Raw genomic sequence first — 19,457 nt, forward strand, 5'->3', positions numbered from 1 at the left:
GATGGTGGATAAGCCCCGTACAGGTACCTCAACTGTCATTGATCCCAAGATATCAGTGGTGGAGGGGGCAGGAAGACTCGGGGGGATCACCTTCTGGACCATGGACGTCTGGGAGACAAAGCAGTAGCCTGTCTGTGAGAACCATCCCTGTAGTCTCGGTCGTTGATATCGACAGATTGGACATGGAGAAGTGGTGGAGGGGGCAGGAAGACTCGGGGGGATCGACTTCTGGACTGTGGACGTCTGGGAGACAAAGCAGTAGCCCGGCTGTGAGAACCATCCCTGTAGTCTCGGTCGTTGATATCGACAGATTGGACATGGAGACACGGAGGATGACATTGCGTGCTGTGAGAAGCGTGTCGGTACCGATGTGTTTTGACATCAGGAGCCTCTGATATCATCGATGCCGACGAAGTAGAAGGAGAGGGAGAAGGCTCAGCACCCATCTGGTGACTTAGGAGCTCTACCGTCTTGATGTCGGAGTAAGGACGTTCCACTTGTTGGATGGGCGAATCCAATAGTTGGATGGTCGGTATCGGTGGAGGAATTTGGGCCTCCGATATCGATACTGCCGTTGGAGCGGGAGGCACTTTAGGGGCATCACCCAGTGCAGACACCGCTTCCTTCCCCTTCTTCGCCGCCTTAAGGACTTTGAGGTGCCCTTCTTCGCGGACTTGTGATCCTTACTTGCCTTGGCCTTCTTTTTGATTGGTGTGGAAGCGGAAGATTGCGCCGTCAATGCCGGGAGCTTCGGTGTTGGGCAGTCGGCATCGGAGGCAGGTCTCGATGCCGGAGATGTCGATGTTGATGGTCTCTCCTTCATTGCTGAGGTAGGAGTAAGGGCCGATTCTAGCAGCGCAACTTTAAGGCACGCAGCTCGATTTTTCCACGTTTGATTAGAAAAATTAGCACAGTGACGACAGGACTCAGGCCGGTGAGACTCTCCGAGAAAAAAATGCACAGGGTATGGCGATCGGGAGGAGCAACCTATTGAAAAAACCCCAGTTCTTCTCCATAAAAGAAAGTGAAGTGAAGAAGAGGAAACGTTTGAGGGGGGGATAGCCCGAAGGCCAGAGGTAATCAGTAGATTCCCCCTCAGCAGAAAATAAATGTTTTTTAAAGTTTTTTTGAAGAACAAACAAATAAAAAGAGAAAGGAGAGGAAATTTAGAAGGGGAAAATTCCTAAGAGTTGTGAGGCGAAAGCCAAAAGCGAACCGATCCGACCAATGAAAAATAGGTCTACTCAACGCGGCGGTAAGAAAGGAACTGGCAGGATGTCCGCGCCCACCCCTCTGAGCATACGTGGTGGGGTTCCTGCGCATGCCCGAGGGACTGGGTGCGAAAATCCGCTAAAAGAGCTTGCTTCAGCACTGATCGATCCAGCGCATGCGCACTAGATCCCATGGGTGTGAAGCACAGAGACCACGTCGAAGATCCTTTAGTATTAAGAAGTGTGCCAGCTCAAAAATGCCGTAAATATCATTAAGTAGGTATGCAAGTTCAATTATGCATACATTTTTAGTCTGGTATAGCCTTAATTTATGTTGAAATCTATACATACTCAGATTGAGCTAAATACAGTTAAATTCAGTTGAACTTCCAATTAGACCGTTAGACATACTTATCCATCCTGTTTTAAGTCAAAAATGGGGGGGGGGGGAATTATACTCAATGCAAACTTTGCCAGTGGTGGTGGACATAAATCTGCACAACTGGCTGATCTCAACTTAATAGCCACTATTCATGTTATATAACTTTTTCAATTCAAGAGGGGTGGTTTCCATATTTGCTAAGCACTGAGCAACTGTACCTGTATAGATAAAGCTTCCGCCTAGTTGGCAATTTATTAGAAAAGAAAACTAAAGGATGCGTACTTTTCATCAAAAGGATGCAAAGTATCCTGACTTTCCCCCCCTTCTTAAACTCTATGCAAAAATACTAAAATGTTTAATGGAATGATAATTCCAGATGAGTAGCCATTTTAGAAGAGCCGTGGTGGTTTAGAGGTTAAGACACTGAGTTGCAGACCGGAAGGTCTCTAGTTCGGCAGTTTGAGACCCGAGTGTGCCGCATGATGGAGTGAGCTCCAGTCTCTGGCCCCAGCTCCTGCCAACCTAGCAGTTCGAAAGCAAGAAACTGCAAGTAGATAAATAGGTACCGCTTCAATGGGAAGGTAACAGCATTCCATGCGCCTCAGCATTTAGTCATGCCGGCCACATGACCCACGGAAACATCTTTGGACAGTACTGGCTCTTTGGCTTGGAAATGGAGATGAGCACCGCCCCCTAGAGTCAGATTCGACTAGCTTTGGAGCAAGGGAAACATTTACCTTTTAGCCATGTTAGACTGTAGCAACAAAATATCCCTCCTCTGGCTGTGGCTCCACTGGGCCATGATCCTGCAAGTAGCTGTCAAAACAGCAATCTAGCTCAGTGGCCAGAGGATGGGCTGCGAGCCTGGCACTTCTCCTATCCTGGGCTGTTTCTTTGTGTGCCAGCAGTGGCGGAGTTGTCACGCTAACCGGGGGGGGGGGGGTGTTGTTTTTGTTTTTTTAAATTTTTATAAATGTTCCAGTGGATAAATTGGAATATTTGGGAAATCACGGGGGGGGGGATTCTATTTTGGAATGAGTGAATTGTTCTTTAAGCCAAGATTTTACTCAAACTTTGCAGTATGAAATTTTTTATAAGACCATAGACAGTATTAGAGAACAATCACTCACATGCATGCTATAGACATATACAACATATTTTAAATAATTTGTTTAAATGTTAATTTTGACAAGACGTAATTTGCTGTAATGGGTTTAATGAAAATATAATTATTAAAAAGCTACTATATGTGCTGCCAAAGTGAGCATGAGTTCCGTGTTTTCAGTGTTCTAAAATCAACTTGCTATCCAAATATGCTGACAGTCCTACCCATTGAGACTATATAAGAATGTTTATGTCCAAAAATATGTATACTTCCTTTTGTTTGCGATAGAATCTATTTTCCACCTTCAACTTTTGTTCCCCCCCTGCCTCTCAGGTGATAAAAATTAATACACATGTGCTAAGGCTGCTTAAGGTGTAGCAGTTTGCAAGTCTCTCTCAACTACTGTGTATATTTGTAGGGTTTCTTAGAAAAACTATGTCTTTAAAAATATAAATATTTTTAAATATGTCAAACATGCTAATTTTATACATTAACTAAATCATTTTCACACCCATAAATAGAGGATTTAAAATTTGTACAGTTTACAAGTTCTGGCACAAGGGGCTACTGGCAACCCTGTTTCTTCCCTTGTCATTGGTCCATTCTAAATAAAGGACAGCATCAAATTTATTTATTTTATTTGGACATTTATATCTTGCTTTTCTCCCAGTGAGGATCCAAAATGACTTACATCATTTTCTCCACCCTACTTCATTTTTGTCCTCATAACCACCACACTGTGAAGTAGGTTACGCTGAGTGTGTGAGTGGTCCAATGTCACCAAGGAAGCTTCCATGGCAGAGCAGGGATTACAACCTGGGTCTCCTAGATTCCAGTCTGATTACCATAGTGGTTCCCAAACAGGGTTGCCAGGTCCTACCTAGCAGGTGCTTCCCGGGATCTTCTGCCATGGGTGCGATGATGTAACACGGAAGTGACGTCATCATGTCGCCGACGTCAGGGGGTGACACTCTAGTTTTTAGGCAAAACTCTATGGCTTTTTGCCTTCAACACCATAGAGTTTGCCCAAAAACTAGTGTCACCCCCCCCCCGATATTAGCGACACGATGACATCTCTTCCAGGTGATGCCATTGCATCAGGGACATTGTGCGCAATGTCCCTGTTTGGGGGTGGTTTCCCCTGCTAGCCAGCAGCAGATTGGAGCCCCCAAAAGCAGGGGAAACCCCACTGGAACCTGGGAACCCTATTCCCAAACTTTTTGGTATGGCAACTCACAAGCCCAAATTTACTTGGCATGGTGACCCACTTAAAACACAGAGCATTTGCAAATCAATAAAACTGTGACTGTCTGGAGTCCACTTTTACAAGCTTTGCAACCCTTCTGGGTTGGGACACAGCGGCTGGGAAATACTGCTCTAGCCTCCACAACACTCTGGCTTTCTTGACAGCCTAAAAGAAAAACAAAGCACCTTTAAAGGTAACAAGTAATTTTCAAAAAGGAAACTGCTATATTCAAATAAGTATGCAACCATTTTAAAAGCTACTGTTTAAGCAAACTGCCCTCTGTCCCTCTTCCCACTTCTCAATGCTAATTATGCCATGGACATAGGAAGACCACAGAAATGACAAACCTTGATTGAAGTAAGGCGACAAAAGGAGCAATCCTAAGCAAGTCTTTTTGTTTGTTTGTTTTTGCTGGCAAGTCGCAGCTGACTTATGGTGACCCTGTAGGGTTTTCAAGGAGAGAGACATTCAGAGGTGGTTTGCTATTGCCTACCTCTGCATCAAGGCCCTGGTATTCCTTGGAAGTCTCCCATCCAAACACTAGCCAGGGCTGACCCTAGTTAACTTCCAAGAGCTGACAAGTTCGGGCTACCCTGGGCTATCCAGGTCAGGTCAAGTCTACTCAGAAATTAATCCCAGTTTATTCACTGGGGATGATTCTCAAGAAAATGTTCTCAGTATTACAGCCAAAGTCTCATTACTAAGTCTATATTGGAAGAATACTTTAATATTGAACAAATAACTGGCATTCAACATTTGGTATTACAATCACAACACTTTTATTGACATGCAATTTTGCACTATTCAGTAGGTATCACCTTAATAATTAGGATAAGATTATCTGCCATCTCACAGAAAATTATTAGGGGGAAGACATCATAGAAATATTTGGGGAACATTTAAACTTCCTTCCAATAATAATGCACCAACAGAATGTAAATCCAATGGTAAACGCAATAAAACTTTAAAAAGAACAATGTAATATGCAGAAGCACACTATAAAAGTTATGTTTATATATAAACTGGAATTTACCTTCTATAACAAGAGTATACACATCAGTTTCTTAAAATGTTAAGTATTTATTCCGAATGCCAGCACACATGCCTGTTACATCATGAGTGGACTGATATGCCTGTTACATCCTGAGAGGAAAACCTTCACGGCTATAAAACACACAGCATTTTAGAACAAAAAAGGCCTCCTCCACCCATTTTTTTAAACAGATGGCACTTTTTAAAAAATCCAGTTTGAAGTGCTAAAATGACACTTTCAAAACCTTTGTGATATAAGCCTTTCAAGACATCTGGAAACAAGAAATGAAGGTGAAATAAAAGAGAACAATGAGAAGAGGCAGAGGCAAGGGAAGTCTATAAAAAGTGGCTCTATTCACTACCATCAGCAACTGTCAAAGCAAAGTCCAGTATGGCTCCACTTAAGGTCCTACACTTACTACTTCTGAGACTCCAAACAGACCCACCCCTCTAGTGCCTCAATCTGAAAATTCAGCAGCTGTTCACATCTTTCTCAATCATGGAACTAATAATAGTTTTCAGGAAGCAGCATTCCAATGAGAGCAGCAATTAATAGCCTCATGGCATAAAAGCCAATTATTAGGAAGACCAAAAAAGAGTAACATAAATTCAATTTCTGCATTAGAAGAAACCAAAAATTTCCAAAGAAACATTAACCTGCACAAGGTTAAAATTCTCTGCATAAACATGCTTTTCCAAAAGGTGCCTATTTTTCCTTCAGCCTCTTAAGTAGAGGTCAAATAAGAAAAGAAGCATAGAGTGGAGAAGGAAAAACATGTCTTACATCCCAAGCAAAATAAAATATTCAACATGCTTTGATCAGGGCAGAAACTATAAAATGTGAAAGTTCATGCAAGCAGCTTTGTTTACAGAAGTGTAAGAACTGGAATGTAAATATGTCCAGAGGACATTGTTCATTCTCCGTTTTAAATTTAAACTTATTCTTCTCCCCATTTCCTTACAGATATAAGAACTTAAGAACTGGAACAGACCAATGGTCTGTCTAGTCCAGCATCATACAGTAGTCAACCAGTTACTACGGAGAGCCAACAACAGGACATAGAGGCGATGTTGCCTCCTAGCACTGGTATTCAGAGGTTTATTGCATCTGAATGTGGATGTTCTTCCCTTTAGTCACCATGGCTTAAAGCCACTGATAGACCTGTCCTCCAACTATCTGTCTAATCCTCTTTTAAAGCTGTCTATGCTTGTGGCCATTACTACATAAAATAACTATGATGTTATTGCTCTGCAAAGGAGAGGGGGGAGGATGCAACAAAGCAATTTAAAAATCCTTTTACAGAGACACTGTTGCCTAAGTTTATCTTAGGGACTATTCTTCTGTTACATAAAGATGCTGTATTTCTTACCTACCCAATTCCTGGAGGCTCAGGCATGAGCACATACTGGGAGTAAGCTCTGTTGGACTTAGCTAGGCTAAACAAGTATGCATAGGATTTGGCTGCAAATATGGTTTGGGAGGTGTGGAGCTATAAGGGGGAAACAGAATATGATAGTGCCCCATACTTCTCGTTCTCTGCATTTTCTTTCTCTATAGTGCCTCAAATAATTTGTTTGCCTTTCCATAGGAGAAGATGCAAAAAATTTTTATTCAGATGTTACAAACACCCATTTTTAAAAAAAAAGCTGAAAAAAATAGACTTATCAATACTAAATAGGAGGGTATCAACAGTAAACATAGTTCCCACATTAGTTGGTTGATATCATGGCATCGGGGGGGGGGGGGGGCGCTGCTGAAAGGTAGAAAGGGATTCTTAAATAGAGGGATAAAACAGTACTATCCTGAGCAACAGTGTAAGGAAAAATGACATTTTTCAAAAAAAATTAAAATACTGGATTTTTTTCATTTTAGAAAAAATGTTAAGCCGTTTAAAAAGTAACTTGGTTTAAAATGAAATCTGACTGTACTTCAAGGCAATACCTCCACTTTTGCACTGAATGTATGACCTGATGTCAAAGGCAAAAAGGCTCAATTTATAATTTGACTGGGCAGCAGAGGACAGGGATCAGAATTCCTTTGCATCTCAGCTTCCAAATGATAGGATTAGAATCCAGAAAACCGGAAGTGTGGAGGTGGATGTAGAATTTACTAGGGGAAGGCGTAAAAGTATGAGAGATATTTCAGCACAAGAATAGGCTGCACTGTTCTTGAAACAGCCTGATAATCAAATATATGTGAACAACATCGAACAAATGTCTGCACATAACATATGACTGCTTCCTGCATTAATATGCATACATGTTCTCCAACAACCACTGTGAAGGAAAGTGTGTATGAGAATCCCTTGCTCTTAAAATAGTGAATGCCCCTTTGGTGAACTTGGTAACCTGATATACAGCACCAAAAATGTGAGAGGGGACACTGGGACAGCCCGCCAGGCTTTGATTCCATTATTTGCTTTTCTGAATGTAACTCTCACTCAACCACCATCACCACCACCCAGTATACATAACACAGAGGTTTTAGATTTAAGATTCAATTAGATCACAAGGATTTAGTCATTAACAGTACTTAAGAATTAAATATAGAAGCAATCTAAACAGCATTGGAGTGTTTTTGTTTCTTCAATTGGACATTTGTTTAAAGATTATTTTTACTGTGCAATTCTATGCTGAGAGCCAGAATAATGGTCAGAGTGTTAGACTGGAACCTCCAGGGCTTTGGTGTGGCAGGGGGGAACTTACCAGAAATAAGTAACAGAACCTTGGATGGGGGGGGGCCTCTCCCAAGTACTGAAGAGTGAACTGGTGGAAAACTTTATATATGACTACTTTTCCCTTATTTGTTTAAACAAAAAAAGCACTTGGGATCTCACATACCCACATTTGAATCCCCACAGCCATGAAGCTTGGGCCTGTCACTCCATCAGTCTAACCTACCTCACAGTGGATAAAATTGAGGAAGGGAAAATTATGTACATTTCCCTGACCTCCTTTAAATAACAGAGTTAAAATGTATATAAATAAAGAAAATACAGTTAAACTACAGATTTCATTAACAAAAAACCCCACCCTTTATCTCCTTGATTGAGACCACCTCCTCTCATAGATAATTTCCTCTGGGTGAGGGGAGATAGGGATCATGGCAGAGAAACACTCATTAGAAAGTATCCAACCATCAAAAGGAGTATTTGGTTGATTTTTTAAAAAATGAAGGTTGAAATGAATGTCACATTCTTCAATGTATCCTCAAGTGCAACCTCAAACACTATAAAAACCTCTCATAATATATACAAGGCTATCCTCACATTCTAAGCAGGGCTTTTCTCAAATACACCAAACAAAAACCTTACTCCTATCAGTATCTGAGCATGAACATGCAAACTAAGATATGAGTTACATAGATTTTCTGTAAGAAATACTATTAATGATCAGAGATCCTCTCTAAACTGTGGTAGTAACTTACTATCACATTATTTTATTTATTTATTTATTTCAGCTTACTACCCCGCTCTAACCCCCTAAGGGGTCTCTGAGCTGCTACAGTTACTCATTTATCCCTAACCTATGGCCACAATTATTAGGGGTGGGGACAATCCCTCCCGGCACCCAGTGGAGGGTTTTTTCTCCCAGGTCGGCTACGTCGACTTCGGCGTTGCTCGGCTTCTGGCTCCTTTTTCTGGTGGTCTTTCCGTGGCGGATCCCACATTATGCCACATCCCATTCACCATTCAGTTACACAGAAGTGGCTGCCGCTCTTAAGAGTTTCCATGTACGAAAGTAACTTTAGACATCACCATAAGTCAGCTGTGACTTGATGGCACTTTCCACCACCGCCAATAATGTTGTTATTGACCTTCACAAATCATAAATTAAATATCTGCACATAACAATGCACACTTATGCTGCTTTCACACAGGAAAATCCAGTTGCACGCGATTGCTAAAGTCCATTGTAAGTGCATTAGCCAATATGGGTGAAAGCAGCCAAAGTCTCCGCTAAGATGAAGTTTATTTGGGACACAGTGACTCCATACGGCTCTTCAACAAGTACTTGCTTCTCATCAAACAAATGGACGATGAATCACATTCACATCCATCCACCTCTGAAAATTATCTTTTAAAAAAAATATGTAGGCACATAAACATTTATATCAGTATTTCTCATATCTTGGAAGAGAGTTGTTCATTATAAGCCTGGCACTGTATAGTAATTACTATTGCCATGAAGCACTTTAGTAGAATTTTATCTCTGAAGTAGTCCCCAAACAATGCAACACTATCACAATGCCATAAATGCATTTGCCAGAGCAAGACAAACAAGTCTCAGTTCTTCCCTATAGCTTGAAGATCATCCCCAGCTCCAAGCTTGGGAGGAAGTCCAGGAGTTGCACCATACCTCCCAAGCTATGTGAAGCACTTGAGACGCTCAGCACAACTATGGTGATGATTTCCCAGCTCCAAGCTTGGGAGGACAGAGCTAGTCCATGTTGCATTGCACAGTGCTTAAGAGAAACTGTCTTGACTTATGGGCATGGTCAACTGCTAAGGCTAGCTGAAACTGCTGGACTCCTCAAACATTGCTTATTCCAAATAAAAATGGTTACTTTATCAATTTTAAGAAGATCTGGTAACAGAATATTGAGTTAATGATCACTCTCAGATCTTCTTAAAATGGATAAAGTAACAGAATATTGAGTTAATGATCACTCTATTCTGCCGGTTAATCATTTCTTGCTGCTTGTTCTACTAACTCAAGGAAGATGTAAGACAGGAAACCAGCTCAAAAGCTTGTAAGGCTACCAAGATGAGTTTCTTTTTAAACATGCATACTTCTGTTCAGCTCATTTTCTCTTAAACAACAGTGCCAAACAAAACAGAAATGCTGTAATGTTATTCCCTAACTGCTAAGGATTGTACATTATTTTCCAAAACCACACACATAAATGCAAAAAGACTTTGGGGGAAAGTTGATACAGACTCAAACTTAGCTAATTATTCAAGACCAACAGCCCAATCCTAGGCATCATTTCTTTTAAAAAATTCCATTTACTTCAATGTAAGTTATTCAGAAGCAACTTTATGTAGGACTGCAGTCATTTCACTGAAAGAAGTAAGATTTAATCATGACTAATTTGTTCCGTTGATATGACTGTCTGCCATAAACTGGAGTAGGCTTACAATATATCTGACTTGATACTGTAAACAAATGAGAATGAATATTTTGACAGCAGGTGCTGTGTAGCAGTTAGAGTGTAAGACTAGATCTGGGAGACCCAGGTTCAAATCTCCACCTGGCCAAGGAAGCTTGCTGGGTGACCTTTGGCCAGTTACACACACTCAACCTAACCAATTTCACAGAATTGTTATGAAGTTAAAAATGGAGAAGAAAATGATACAAGCTGCTTTGTGTCCCCATTGAGGATAAAGGTGGGGTATAAATTAAGTAAAATAAATAATATATAAATAATATTTTCAGTAATAGTCATACAACTAAGGTGGGGCATAAATTAAGTAAAATAAGTAATATTTTCAGTAATAGTCATGTAACTAAAGTGCTACTTCTTAAAACAAATGCTCAATATACATTAACAATAAATTGTGTCATCTTAAATCAATTTTGGCTCAGCACCATTTGGTTTAGCAATAGTGGACCAAGTGACTAGAAGTGTTCATAAATTCTGTGACTTTGCAAGCACTTCCCCACTTCCTAATTCCTATCCCTCTCAAAGCGGAATTACCAGAAAACCACAATCTTAAGGAAGTGTGGGTTTTTTAAATTCAAAATGGGATTCAACTTCTCTGCTGCAAGTTTCAAGTGGAATATGGGCTTCTGTATAGCCTGGTAAAACTTGGTAACAAGCTACCCACTATTTGACACTGAGTTTTTCAATTCAACTCACTCTCGGCATGGCCCACAGGGCATGCTAACATGTTAAACCAGGTTAATTTCTTCAGAGAGACTGAGGCTGCAGTCTCACTTGGGAGCAAGCTCTACTGAACACACTGGTACTTACACCAAATAAAAATACCTTGGTGCAAGAAGTATGTGCTTTTATTTTTATTTATTATATTTCTATCCCGCCCTCCCGCCAGAGCGGCTCAGAGCAGCTTACAACACACTTTAAAAACCTGCATAAATATATACATAAAATACAATTCAATAAAATTCCAAATAAATACAGTTAAAACCCATTTAAATGTGGCGGTATCATGTAATAAAGTGCAAGTTCAGCACAGCCGATGATATCATTCTTACTGGAACGCTTGGCGAAAAAGCTCCATTTTCATAGCTCTGCAGAATTGCTGGAGGTCCCGCAGTGCTCTGATCTCACTAGAGAGCTCATTCCAGAGTGCCGGCACTGCCAAAGAGAATGCCCTGGTCCTAGTTACTGCCAACTTGGCATCCCTAGGCCCAGGGAGGACCAGGCGGTTTTGTGTTCCAGATCACAGTGCTCTCTGGGGGACATGCGGTGAAAGGCAGTCCTTCAGGTAGGCAGGCCCCTGACCATAAAGAGCTTTAAAGGTCAAAACCAGCACCTTGAAGCGTATTCGGAATGCTACTGGTAGCCAGTGCAACGACTTCAGCACAGGCTGGATGTGCTCACACATAGGGAGGCCCATCAACAGCCTGGCTGCAGCGTTCTGCACCAGCTGCAGCTTCTGGAGTTGCCCCAAGGGCAGCCCCATGTAGAGAGCATTGCAGTAGTCCAACCTTGAGGTGACCATAGCATGGATCACTGAAGCCAGATCATTGCGTTCGAGGAAGGGGACCAACTGCCTAATCAGCCGAAGATGGTAAAAGGCTGTCTTGGCAGTAGCTGCTACCTGGGCCTCCATTGTCAGGGAAGCATCCAGGAGCACTCCCAAACTCCTGACCCTTGGCGCTGGCACCAACGGTGCCCCACCGAAGGCCGGTAATGGGACCCCGAACCGTTCCGATTCAGGCAGAGGACCTCCGTCTTCATCGGATTCAATTTCAATCGACTCAGCCTAAGCCATCCCGCCACGTCCTGCAGCGCCCGGTCCAGATCTTCCAGGGTAGAGCCAGACTGAAAGCCCAGCAGCAGATAGATAGCATCTGCATATTGGTGACACCCTAGCCCATGCCTCCGGGCAATCTGGGCAAGGGGGCGCATATAGATGTTAAATAGCATCGGTGAGAGCACTGCCCCTTGTGGCACTCCACAAATCAGTGGGTGCCTTCGGGATAGCTGCTCCCCAAGTGCCACCCTTTGTCCCCGACCCTGGAGGAGACAAGCCACTGCAAGGCAAGCCCCCGGATCCCCACGTTGGCGAGACGGTGGGCGAGCAGCTGATGATCGACCGTGTCGAATGCTGCCGACAGGTCCATCAGCAGCAGCACCACCACCCCGCCCTGATTCAGATGCCTCCAGAGGTCATCTGTGAGGGCAACCAGTGCTGTCTCTGTCCCATGACCCAGGCGGAAGCCGGACAGGAAGGGATCCAGCGTAGAAGTGTCATCCAGAAAGCTCTGCAACTGTATTGCCACTGCCCTATCTATTAATTTGCCCAAGTAGAGCAAATTGGAGACCGGCCAATAGTTGGCCAGTTTGGCCAGGTCCCGAGATGGTTTCATGTCAGAAAGTTTTACAAAGCAGTTCCATTGGAACTATATGGCATTAAAGACAAAATACAAGCTTGGATCAATCAGAGTGTTTCTGAGAGTGCAATAATTTTTGCCCACAGAGCAAGACTTTCTCACCTCCCCCCTTCCACTACAGCATAAAATGCCACCCAAAATGCTGCTCCCAGGACACAAGGAACCCCATCCCTAAGGTAGCATTTCAGGGGGCATTTTAGGTTGCAGTAGGAGGAAGAGGTGAGAAAGTTGCACTCCTCTGCTGGAAGTCATTCCATTCCTAGAAACCAGACAACAGAAGCTAAGCCATAGTTTCTGTGCTACTTGCAGTGGAACAAAATTTTCCAAAAAAAACCCCAAAATATACGGCTTAAAATTTCCTTCATACACATCCCATTTAATTATAGATACACAAATAGCTCTAAAACGTATATTTGATGAAGGATTGCAAATGCTAACAAATGATAATGATTATTAACTGAAGTTGTGTTTTAAGAAATGTATATGTTTTTAAAGATATTTCATCACCAAATCACAGTAAATCATTAAATTGTTGCTTTGCTTTTCACTCCTTGAATGGGACTTTTTACACTGTTTTTATCCACATCTATGTATTTCAGTGTGTTGTTTGCAGGGGGGGAACTTCATGAATATTTTGAAAAATCATCCTAGGACATTTGAATGTGGTTTTCATCAGTGGCAACAGTCTTGCAAAATGGTTTTATGCTTGATTTTTTGAAAAATAAGGGAGGAGCTTGTGCATACATCTGGAGTGTGGATGCCAAACATACTCTTTTAAGCTGAAAGCAAATTTGTTTGTACCTAATAAATATGTATTTCTTTGATCATTAGTCTTGGACCGTAAATAAACATTGATACTCAAGATGAGATCTTAGCCTCTCATTTTAAGATACACCACACCACTTCAACACCTCAAGGACAGACTTTGACTTTGAGGCAAATATAAAGAGGTGCAAAAAAGAATTCAGCAACGCTGCAAAAGCCACTTACAGTAAATGAAGAACCAAGAGGACTAAGAAAATTATTCACACTAGTACTAAGACACTGCTTTTATTGTCCACAAAATGTTACATTGATTTTCCAAGAACTGTTATGAATATTAGTGTATAGTTATGATGCCGATAAAAAGGAAATGTCACTGGGGAAAAAATGAGCCTCGTACATACAGAGTGGAATGGATATTCAGGGACATGTTACAGGTTCTTTCCACTTTAAAAAGTTCATAAATGAAAAAGTTTATAAGTGATAAAGTTACAGATGAGATTTCAAGCAGAAACTAGAGTACAACCTTGCAGTAATGTGACATACAGAAAAGAACTCAACTATCACTAGACAGAATAATCATTACAATAGTTTAGGCAAATCAAACTCATTAAGGATGTAATCAAAGTAGGGACAAGTAATCTGCTAATAGCTGGTTAAGTTTGTTTAAACTTAATACAAAAACAAAGCATTTGCAACAATTACCAGCGCTAGACAGAAGTGAAAAAGTTTCAAAGCTTCAAACACACGCACACACTTTATTATATGACCAAATGTTTCTAGTGTTGTTAGGCAAGTAAAATAAAGAGTGTAAAACATTTTGCTCAAAGTACTGTATTATTTACAGAAGAGCTTCACTTTAAGCGAGAGTTGTGCTATAGCAGAATAGAGTTGTGCTATAGCAGAAGCCTGTTTTCAGCTCAGTAACAGTAGTTACTACAGCATTCCAGAGAATTTCAGAAGAAAATCAGTTTGTGTTTCATAGATTAAAGAAAAGCTCTTGACTGTGTGGCTCATGGAATGCTATGGACGGTTTTAAAAGAAATGAGTATGCCACAACATCTGATTGTTTTGATGTGCAACCTATACTCTGGACAAGAGGCTACTGTTAGGACACAATATAGGGAAACAATCTCAGATGATAATGTGTATTATCTCCCTGTCTGTTCAATCTATATGAAGAACGTATAAGGAGAACTGGATTGGATTTAGATGAAGGTGGAGTGAAAATTGGTGGAAGGCCCACTAACTATTTGAGATCTGAAGATGATACCACACTACTGGCAGAAAATAGTGCAGAGTTGAAATGGCTATTGATGAAGGTTAAAGCAAAAAGTGACAAAGCAGGATTACAGCTACACATCAAGGAGACAAAAGTAATGACTACTGGGGAATTGCACAACTTTAAGGCTGATAATGAAGGAACTGAAATTGTTAAAGATTTTCTATTCCTTGGCTCAATCATCAACTAGAAGGGAGATAGCAACCAAGAAATCAGAAGGAGATTGGGACTTGGAAGAACAGCCATGAAGGAATTAGAAGAGGTCCTAAAGAGTAAAAAACTGTTGCTGGAGACCAAGATCATTCATTACAGTATTCTCCATGACTATGTATGGAAGCAACAGTTGGACAATGAAGAAAACTGACAGGAAGAACGTTGATTCATTTGAAATGCAGTGTTTGCTGGAGGACGGTTTTACAGGGAAGGCCCAACATGAAATGCACTGACTCAATAAAGGAAGGTATGCACGTCAATTTGCAAGACCTGAACAGGGCTGTTAAAGACAGGATATTTTGCTGGTCATTAATACATAGGGTCAAAAGTGATTTGACAGCATATAATACACAGCATTGTGCGATAGCTGAAGTTTGTTTTCAGTCCAGTCCTATCATTTTAATTTAGGGCTCAACTCTATAGACAGCATGGCAAACAGTGAAGAGATGCAGGATTATGGGTTGAATTGTATTATTTCAGCACAACACATCAGTGCTGCAAATCAATGCAATCATATTATTGTAAAATCTCACACAAGTCCCATTATCCCCAGCACGGGCTTTTTTGGTTGTCAAAAGGTACTGCTCTTTCTTTTTTCACTAACACAAAAGCTAGTGAGATCTTGTTGTTGTCCCCCCACACACACACACACCTTTTAATGTGCCAAAACAAGCTGTTCCGGCATTTTAAAAGACAAGGGGCAGAGACAAGATGGCTTGTTGCTGCTGTACCACTGTAATTTTTAAATGGCTAACTACTCCTGTAAAATGGAATTTGTGGCCACGGGTCACATCTAGTTTGTTTCTTAGAAGGGTAGAACTCTTTTTCGGACTGCACTGTACATATACTATTCTGAACTCTTCGAAGCATCTTAAATACCTTCTAAGTCCTTTACTGGTGTCGATTAGTTTCTGGGTCCAATTCAAGGTGTTGATGCTCACATTTAAAGCCCTTCCTTACCCGAGGCCCACATAGAAGAGAGAGAAGAGACTGGATTTATACCCCACCCTTCACTATCCAAAGGTGTCTCAGAGCGGCTTACAAACTCCTTTCCCTTCCCCTCCCCACAACAGACACCCTGTGAGGTAGGTGGGGCTGAGAGAGCTCTGACAGAAACTGCTCTTTTTCAAGAACAGCTCTTATCAGAGCTACGGCTTGCCCAAGGTCATCCAGCCAGGTGCAAGTGGAGGAGTGGGGAATCAAACCCGGTTCTCCCAGATTAGAGTCCGCGCACTTAACCACTACACCAAACTGGCTCTCTTCATACTTGAAGAATGCTGCTCCCTGCATGTTCCCATGAGAATCTCTCAAAGTCTGTTATCAATCTGTATCCCCCCTCCCCATGGCTTGCCTAAGGCATGTTGGGCCACAGCCTTTTTAGTGGCTGCCCCATGGCAATAGAACAGCCTCTGAGAAGGGAGTGGGGCTCCCAGCTTCCTGTGTTTTCATCAATGCTGCAAAACAGAGCTGTTCTGGAGAGCTTTGGGGCTAGCCAAAGCCTGGACAAACGGGTAATACTCTGCAAGTTGGCGCATAAATTGTTTTAACGTTTAATGTGTGGCTTTATTAAACTGTTTATACTGTTTTGCATTGTTGTTCCTTGCCTTTGGTCAAGGGATACCTGGAAGAAAGGCAAGTAGATAAATATTTTGAATAAACATAAAATAAACAGATGTGTTTGCAACCAACACACTCTAAATTCCAACAAGGTTTTTTACACATGTACTTCAAAAATTCTACTTAAATTAGGGATGTTTCATGCCCATTGGAGAACAGAAATTCAAACATAAGCCACAGAACCCATAATGAAACCACATTTTGCATATGTCAACCTCAGAAAGAACTGTCTAGTTACCAAAGGCTTAAATGACAACTGGAGACTTTGTGAAAATTTTCCAGCTATAATTAATGCCACAAACAGCTAAGGTAGGTATACAAAGGTCGACTGCTGTCAACAGGAAGTCTCTTTTCTGAAAACTCCAAAGGGTAAGAAATACTAGGTCTCTCAAAGTTCAAAGGTGATCATTATTATCAATATTACCCAGGGCAGCAACTTTTGCAAGTTCAATCTTTTGAAGAATTACTGCTCACTGAAATCAAGACTGCCCTGTTATTTTTAGTTTTAAAAACTGCCCTAATTGAACATCACTTTTTAAAAAGAACACTTATGTAGTGCTTAAAAGTTGCACATGGGAAGCACTCTCTGAAGAGACATTCCCTTTCTCTCTAAGAATAAATGCTTACTGTGACAGACAAACCCAGCAACTGAAAAATAAAGTGGGCCCTCTACTACAAAACTACTGGTGCTTTTTTTTTTTTACTAATGAGCAAATCTAATTGAGCAGGCTACAAATATTTCTTTAATCCAACGCAGTACCTTTTTATTAGGCCCACACTATCACAAAGTGGAGAGAATGCATTCTGAGAAATTCCAAAGCACGCTCACTATTTTGTGACATTTTGATAAATCCTAATAAAAACAGGGTCACCAGGAGGGATGAACTAGGGGTACAAAGGGGGGGGGTTGTCATATTGGGTGCCTGAGGAGACAGCAGATGCACACCTGTCTTATAGTGCAATCCTAAGCAGGTCTACTCAAAGTCTTACTCCATGTACACTTTCTTTCTTTCCAGGACTGTGTTTTTTAAGAGTGGCACTGCTAACCAAGCACCCTGTGTAGGATCTCTGAAGAGGGGAGGGGGAGGCAGGAATCTATAATGGGGTTGGGGGCTGGTGATAAAAAAAAAATACTACCCTTCTGTTGTTGTATTGGGGAGGGGAATACTTCTGTACCCCAAGAGGGCCACCTACAATATTTTTTTCATGTGCTGGCACCCCTCGTATGAAGTTAAAAAGAAGCCGAAGTCCAAACATTTCGACAACCCCAGGATAACGAAGGCACACAGTCAAGAAGTTGACCTGACGTGACGCCGGGAGAGACCCGCTCCCCCCCTCCTCAAAGGAGTGCGACTCGGCCGCTTTCGCCGATGCTACTTTCCCGCTTGGCACCTCCGGAGCCCCTCCCGTATGTGCAGGACGCGCCGCTCGCCGCCCTTTTCTGCTCGAAGCAGCAGCAGGAGCAGCCACTCTGCAGGCAACCCCAGCTGCCTTTTGCGCCTCGGGTGGCGGCAGCGGCCGCGGACCTTGTAGGGGCAGGCGAGGCTCCGGCGGTCTGTCCGAGCGAGGGGGGCCTGCTTGCCGCCCTCCATCCCCGCCTCCCCAGCCTTGACTCACTCTTGGTGGCGGCGATGAGGCTCTTGCCATCCTTGATCAGCTCCTTGATGAACTTGTTGGTTTTTTCCAGCTCCGCTTCGTGCGCTCGGACCCTCTCGCGGAACCAGGGGCTGTCCAGGTAGCAGTCGCTAAACTCCAAGGGCTGCAGCCCCATGGCTGGAGCTCCGGCGGGGGGGCTACCGCAGGGCGCCGGCCCGAAACCCTTCCTGGCAGCAGGAGCCAGGCGCCGTCTCCTCCTCCTCCTCCTCCTCTTCCCGACCAGAGCGGCTCCCCACAGCGCCTCACCAGGGCAAAGGAGGCGCCAGAGCCTGAGCGGCGCTCTTCTCGAATCCGCAGCGGAGGGAATGCGGGAAGGAGCGAAGCCACTCGCCGCCCACCGCCGCCGCTGCTGGGGAATCCGCCCCGTGGGCGCCGTCCTGTTGGGGCCACCGGGCAGGCTCCAGTGGAAAGGCTCCAGCCCCGACCCGGCTAAGGCGGGAAACGGGAAAGAGGGGGAATAGTAGTTGTTGCCGCCGCGGCAGCCCCCGCGGCACCCAGCCAGTCCCAGGCAAACAGGCAGCTCCGCCCGAAGAAGCCCGAGCCCGCCTCCTCCTGGAGCTCCCACCTCAGGCCGGCCTTCTTTTCCACCTCGGCCGACCCGCCTCCCATTATTCCCACTGGCTCCGGCCTTTTCCCTGGCGGCTCCTCCCACCCACCCAAGGTCCCGCTCTTCTCACGCTCCGGTGGGTGAGGCTCGCCGGGGAGGGCCCGGCGGAGGGAGGGAGGTGCTCCTGACCTCACGCTCCATTCCGTGGCCGGGCCGGTTGCCCTTTCGGAGTCCTCCCTCACTCACTCACTCACTCACTCACTCAAAGGAGCCTCGTGGCGCCTTCAGGAAATATCCTGGCGTCAGCGTTCACGGGCCGGAGCGCGCTTCTCCCGCTTCTTCCGTTGGCAGATGCGGGGAGCAAGGAGGAAGGCATGTGAATAGTGGGATATAACGCTCATAAAAGAGGCAACGTCTGTGGTATTTCGTGTCGAGTATCATGCCGCTTGCATGACATGGCCTTTTGGCCCCACTGCTTACAATTTTTTCGCCCTGTGTGGCTCTATATATGTTGTTGTTCAGTCGCACAGTCGAGTCTGACTCTTCGCGACCCATTTACATCTGCCAATTGACCACACCGTTCGTACATCTGAGCAGGCTCCAGTGAGTAGACCCTTGGAGCCCGCTCCTGCCACTCACGGGGCTTGCCACCACCACCCCCGAAAACAGAGGTGACAGGGCCTGGCCACCAGTGGCCTGGCTCACTGACAGCTAAGCCCCGCCCCCAACTCCCAGCAGCCCTCAGTCGGGACGAGCTGGGGGCTGTGCATGCTGCTTCTTTTTGCCGCCGCTGCCGGGGACCAGAAGGGTAAGTCGGGGG

General features: G+C 43.6%; 1 protein-coding gene across 1 annotated transcript in view; it reads right to left on the minus strand.

Moving 5' to 3' along the window:
• ARHGAP10 (Rho GTPase activating protein 10) overlaps positions 1 to 18,316 on the minus strand; it is a 178,051-nt gene extending 159,735 nt beyond the window's left edge. Inside the window, exon 1 of the mRNA XM_015418456.1 lies at positions 18,052 to 18,316. Within this exon, the coding sequence (XP_015273942.1) occupies positions 18,052 to 18,205 (154 nt within the window). The 5' untranslated portion in view covers positions 18,206 to 18,316. The remainder of the gene's footprint in view (positions 1 to 18,051) is intronic.
• Positions 18,317 to 19,457: the final 1,141 nt, after the last annotated feature.

This window comes from Gekko japonicus, unplaced genomic scaffold, assembly GCF_001447785.1.
Source record: "Gekko japonicus isolate JY-2015 unplaced genomic scaffold, Gekko_japonicus_V1.1 scaffold148, whole genome shotgun sequence".
Taxonomy (NCBI): domain Eukaryota; kingdom Metazoa; phylum Chordata; class Lepidosauria; order Squamata; family Gekkonidae; genus Gekko; species Gekko japonicus.